Raw genomic sequence first — 6,078 nt, forward strand, 5'->3', positions numbered from 1 at the left:
GCCAACACCAGAGAGAGCAGGGAGTCCATGCTCCAATGAATAATTCATGCATCCAAGACCACTCAGTCAGAGCTCTATTGATAAACAAAAGAGAGGCTTTGCAAAAAAGCCAGTCGATTAACCTGTTTGTGCAAAGCCCCTGCACCTACCCTTCCCTTCCTTTTCATTTTCTCCCTGTCTTTCTCACAGCTGGAGATAAGTGCCTGACAGAACCTTTCAGAAAATGCAGTGCCTGTGAGAGACAGACATGTGGTCCAGACCCACACAAACACACACACACACTTGCAGTGGCTGATGGATCACACATGCTGTTCCAATTCACCACCCTCACACTGATACCATTAACCTTGTGAGGCCTCGGGGTGAGAACCATAAAGGGCCTCTTCAAACTGAGCCCTGTTCATATGACTATACATCATATCAGTGCTAATGACACAGAGAGAGAGAGAGAGAGAGAGAGAGATAAAGGGAAATGGGGGTGGATGTTGGCCAGTCTTTGTTTTAAGTGCATAAATTCTACAAGCTTGCATCGTTACACAAAACCATCGATCGGTTGCGTTGAAAACACACTGTGTTCAGGCTCACAACAATCGGAGGTGAGCAGGAAAAATACTTAATTATGGCAACAGTTGACCTAATGAGCTTTATTTGGCCTGACCTCGTCACCTTTCATCTCTTTTCCTTTTATATCCAGCAATTCCATTCATTTCCTTTGGCTTTGTATTACATGGACAGTATAGAAATGACATGAAATGTTGGAGGAAAGTCACACAACACAAATTGCATGATTACTTTATTTTCTCTGCCAATTTTGGGTATCTCACTTTTTTACAGGCAGAACACTTCTGTTTTGACTTCCATTTGTTGGAGCACAAACTGTTGGCTACTACTCTTGCAGAACACTGCAAAAGCCATTTACTGACCAGCAATGCGTGCAAAGACCCTGCTGTGTCATTATTAACTCCCTGACACCAAACTCCTCCGCCAGATCAAAGGTCACAAAAGAAGTTAATCAGAAAAAACACTAAAAACCATCAAACCTGCAAATAATGCACAATGACAAAATGAATAAGGTGTCACGTACCTGTTTATGCATTTCGATGTTCAGCCCATAGGACATCTCGTAGTACTGTAAGAGATAATGTGAAATGCATTTAACTCGCAAGTAATACCATTATGCTATTGACTGTTGTAAACTATCCTAGACCTCAATTTATCATACACCTAATTTGTTTTCCAGCTAAACTTCCTGGAGTGTAACAGAATGCACACAGAAAAACGGTAATGTGTACACAAAGCTAGCACTCAGATAATGGTCTGATTACAGTGGTAGAGCAATGTTTATGAATCTCTCTGGCAACATTTACTCAGCATACTACTACTATTCATAGAAGTTGCCTTCTCAAACCTGTTAGCATGCGGCTGTTAAAAAAAATCTCTTAAATTATCTAAATCATTTGACCATCCTTCTCTTTAAACCCCAGGCCTTTTTAACATCTACACAAACTAATTTTTTTAAGTAAAAACTCCCCTCTTTGGCATCTGTCACACAGCATACCTTTCTAACATAGCGATCATAATATTTCTTTAAACAAACTGCTGCAAACATTACATTCCCCTAACATCAAGAAAACATTTTCTCAGAGCATGCCTGTGTACTTCACTTCGTTTATCTGGTAGTAACCTTTACCACTGAGCAATTCTTTTGAAAAATAATATTTAACAAAACTGCCAGCATGTTGTGTCACTACCTGCTGCATGTTCAAATAAGATAAGAGAGGAGAGCTCAGTTAACACCGTTCAACCTGTACACTATTACATCATATCCCGCTGGAATTCAGTTTCCACTTAGTGGCTTTCCAATAAGAGCAATTCTGCAACACTAATATTAGTGTACTACTTCTTCAACTGCACATGAGGGTCAATATTGAATGAGACTTCAATCATTATGAAGGCTGATAATCTTTAAACTGCGTCATGCAATTAAAATCAAAACAAAGTCATTTGAATAAACATCAAGTGTCTTATTGATTTGCTAAAGTCACTCTTCAGAGCTCCGTGTCTGTTTCACTATTGTCTTTATCTGTGACATATCCTGATATGGTATTTGTTACAAAAATCTCAACCAGATTAGTACAAGCCTTTATTGTGTCTTATGGTGGATCTATACTTTTGAATTGAGGTTAAACTCGGTGAGGTCACGCAGGTCTGTCTTTCTCCCACGCGAATCAAGACACATTAGCATTGAGAATAACCAGTAACACCCTGCCCATAACATCCCTCCAGGCATTTAACAACAAATAAAAACACCCACACTCTCATTATATCAACACTGATCCTTCAAACAATATAACATGATAAATAGGGAGAGTATAAACTAAACATTAGCTCTGATAACTGGCTGGTGGCCTTTTTGACATTTTAACAAAATTAAAGACTATAGAAAAAATAGATCTTACCATTACATAGTGTCGCTGCATCTCAGTCTTCTCATTGGCCAGTTTGTCATACTCCACTTTAAGACTATAGAGAATATAAAGAATTAGTCCAACAATGCATTTTCAGTTTCTTTTAGTTTATTAAGCTTTTGTCTGTCAAATAAAGACAATCAAATCCGTTTCACATAGTAAACAGGGTGTGAAATATATTGAACGCAAACATCATCATACTGGCAATAACAAGCAGTATTTACCTGTGGTACTGAGCTTGAAGGAACTGGAATTCATCTTTAATCCTGTCACATGATTCTGCTACTGTGAATTTGAAACCTGGCTGACCAGGCTGGTGAGGTGCCTGAAAAATATGATGCAATATATAAAGTATTATTGTATTATAGAGAAGTATTGCAGTGTTCCTATTGCTCAATTGGTAGCACATTGCATTAGCAAACACAAAGGTCGTGACTTCTATTCCCAGGGTGCACAAATATTGGTAAAGAAAAATATTTATAAAATAAATGCACTCTAGGTTTAAATTAACCTAGAAAATAGGTAATTTATACCAAGCAGGTGGATTCGTTCTAACCTTGGATAGAAACAACCCAGCATTTTGACAGCGTGTCATTTGTTTATACTCTGTCACTTCACAAGCTCTCTCGTACTACCTTCGTCTACAGCAGGTCTCAGTTTTTACTTTCATTGTGTTTTTAAACAAGCCATGGGTATAACCGCTGGTGTCAATAACACATTTCATGCTTCCTGATTTTCGGGGAAATGATATTTCATCGGAGCAGAATTGCGGTTTGTCAGAAGTGCTCGGGCGTTCCCTCGAGCTTGGCTTGCCGGCGGTAGTGGGAACAGCCTCCATCATTCAGCCGCGGTCGGCGTGACACGGACGGGTCACTGCGTCTAAACAGACCCGGAAAAAAAACTGGACGCTGATCCACCCTCCTTCCTCTGCTCTCTAAACAACGCTAAATGCCCTTCTGTGATGCGTTTCTTTTCATACAATTATTTTACTTTGAAATAAGTCTAAAACAACTTCAAAGCATTTAGTTTCGATCAGTTAAATGTATATGAAGGTCACTGCGCGACAGAAACGTCACACGACCCAATAGTACGGGTCACGAGCACAACGGTCTAGCGAAGATGGATGCAAAATAATTTGTGTTACTCACCGGATGCCGGCCCTGTGGATACATCTTGAATGTATCCTTTCTGAGGTTAAGATCCAGTGGATGTGGCGCTCCTCAGTAATCCGAGTCCGTCCGTCTGTCCGTCAGCCCTCCCAGCACAAACGGACGCACAAAGCTCGGTCCGTCCGCCCGATCCACGCGAGTTTCTCCCACACCTTATCCCAGTTATCCTTCACACGGTCAAGGAGCAAGACAAAACACAGCGTGTTGGCTCATAATCTCCAAAAAGAGTAAAGCATTCAGCAGCGCTTGTGTTGTAAACAGGATAGTTGTGGACAGGATTTGCTTCTTGTCATCTGCGCCGCGAGCTGCGACTAACAAGCTGCCTGCTAGACTTCTCGAAATAACAAGATTACCTGAATGCTATTTGTTTGCATTAAACCCAACAAGATTACTCAGTAATGTCATAAACGTATTTTAAGAAATAAAAACAAATAACTTGGAACGATCCTTTAATAATGTGCCAAACAACGTTACTGTTGCGTTTGAACATATAACCACTACATAACCTAGAACCTCAAAGGATAACCGTAACGGTAATATTTTACTAGTAACGAAACAGGAAGGGGACGCACAAGGTGCTTAATAGCTAAATAAACAGTCTAGATTACAAGTGGATTCGTTTGAAAGTTATCTTCCGCGTTATCCTTTTGTCTCCATTAAGTCCCTTTCCACAAAGGTAAATACAGCAGTAATTCCTCACGCGGAGGAATCGTCGAAGTCCTCCACTCGTGACCTTATACGAGGCGCTGGTTGGGAATCGGTTGTCGGCTGGGCTGCGTACAATCCCAACCCTAGAAGAGCAGCGCCTACAATCGATTGGAAAAATGTTTTTCCCAGTTAATACTCGGGTCTCGGTTGTTCAAAATTCGCAGAATTCCAGTTGTTGGTCGATTCGCCCAATCCCCGTTTGTTTGTTTTAAATGTTTGATGGTGAAAAGTTTGGTTCCTACGTGCCATCCGCTCGCAATCGTTTTGCCCAGTATCTTCTCCAGTACCACACACAGACTGCCCACTGACACGCGGGCTCAACTACCGCGAGAACGACCAAACGCGGCCAATCAAAGCTCGAAAAGGAGTTTACCACAACGGACCAATCAAGCTTGGGATCCCACGTGGGGCACGTCTTTAGTGTGCGTGCTGATTGGATAATAAAAACGTGACATCATATTCGCCATTTTGGCTTTAAATGAGTTTCTTTCCCCATAGACAAACAACTTACATGAGCGGCAAATAATGTCTAGCCACCAGCTGAAATTTTAAAGAGATAAATTGCAGCCAAAGAAACGCATATTAAAAGTGAAATAATCTGCTTATCTATTAGTATAAAGTGATGAAAAAAAACCCGTAAAACTGAAAATTGTCAATTCACAGCAGTTGAACCAAATTTTGTTCAAACAGACGCTGTGATATTTCACAAATAAGGTTTCATAATCATGTTTTCGCCGAATTCAACTCTGGTTTAAAAGCATGTCAAAAACAAACTGCCTGACTGATTTGAGCCCACCAAGCTTTTGTTTGGTTTCTTTCAAGCAAGTCCAACTTTGACCGCCCTTTTATATGAAGAAGAACCCTCACTGTCGATGTAAAGTTATGCTACCGATTTTGAATGTAACTCAAATTAACAGCATAATCTGTGAAATCAGCCCTCATTACTTGATTCACGCTGTCTGCTCAGCAACACCCTCCATACCCACGTCTGAGCCCGAAAAAACAACCTATCATGTGTTGCTCAGACCCACGTGGAGCACAGCTCCTTGTTCAGCGCCCTCTGGCCAATCAGAGCTCGGGCTTAAATCTGATTGGCTCAGAGCTGCACGGGTTGTCAGTTCGAGACCTAAGTTGTCAATCAAGCCCACGAGGGGCAGAGCGCTGACAAATGCCTGCGCCTCTCAGCCTCCCGCCTGTGAATAGTGCTTGGAATGGCTGCTTAATTAGCTTCGAATGGCTTTTCCTTCCAGCTCAAACAATCTGTCACTACCATGTGGTAAAAAGAGCCCTGCGTAAAACAAAAGAGGGAAAAGCTAGTAGGGGCTAAATATCAGTTTGATTTTTTTTCCATGTATGCAAGTCGCATTACCGCAAAACAAAACATTTATTCCAATCAAAGGCTGCTTCGTCGTAGCCAACTGTTTCCAGCTTTATTTGTTTTAGCGACGTAATCTGATATGCTTAATAATTCCCTATGCTTATGTATTTGATTTATTAATGTGTAACAAAATAATAATCATTACTGTGCTTAAAACTGAAAACCGTCAACCATGGACAGTAAAATGTTAGTCACAATATCTTTGACTAATTCACATTTTTGTGTACTCCAAGGGACTTCAGGGTCATTTCACTACAAAGATCTGGGAAAAGCCAACCATTGTTCGATTAAACTGTAAACCTTCAACCATCTCATTTGGATGAGCTGTTGGTTGGAATAAATGTCCGGGGTGGAA

The 6,078-nt window shown here is 40.8% G+C and overlaps 1 protein-coding gene across 21 annotated transcripts in view; it reads right to left on the bottom strand.

Moving 5' to 3' along the window:
• tle3b (TLE family member 3, transcriptional corepressor b) overlaps positions 1 to 5,410 on the bottom strand; it is a 28,447-nt gene extending 23,037 nt beyond the window's left edge. For 19 of the 21 annotated variants that reach the window (XM_073859004.1, XM_073859001.1, XM_073859000.1 and 16 more), the window contains exons 1-5: positions 5,291 to 5,409; positions 3,617 to 3,804; positions 2,693 to 2,793; positions 2,460 to 2,523; positions 1,085 to 1,129 (exon numbers count right to left, since the gene is read on the bottom strand). In XM_073859004.1, coding sequence (XP_073715105.1) covers positions 1,085 to 1,129; positions 2,460 to 2,523; positions 2,693 to 2,793; positions 3,617 to 3,640 — 234 coding nt within the window. In that variant the 5' untranslated portion in view covers positions 3,641 to 3,804; positions 5,291 to 5,409. Of the gene's footprint in view, positions 1 to 1,084; positions 1,130 to 2,459; positions 2,524 to 2,692; positions 2,794 to 3,616; positions 3,805 to 5,290 lie in introns of those variants that run through there. The other 2 variants (XM_073858989.1, XM_055204249.2) reach the window with 2 other exon arrangements.
• Positions 5,411 to 6,078: the final 668 nt, after the last annotated feature.

The sequence above is a fragment of the Misgurnus anguillicaudatus genome, chromosome 21, assembly GCF_027580225.2.
Source record: "Misgurnus anguillicaudatus chromosome 21, ASM2758022v2, whole genome shotgun sequence".
Classification (NCBI taxonomy): domain Eukaryota; kingdom Metazoa; phylum Chordata; class Actinopteri; order Cypriniformes; family Cobitidae; genus Misgurnus; species Misgurnus anguillicaudatus.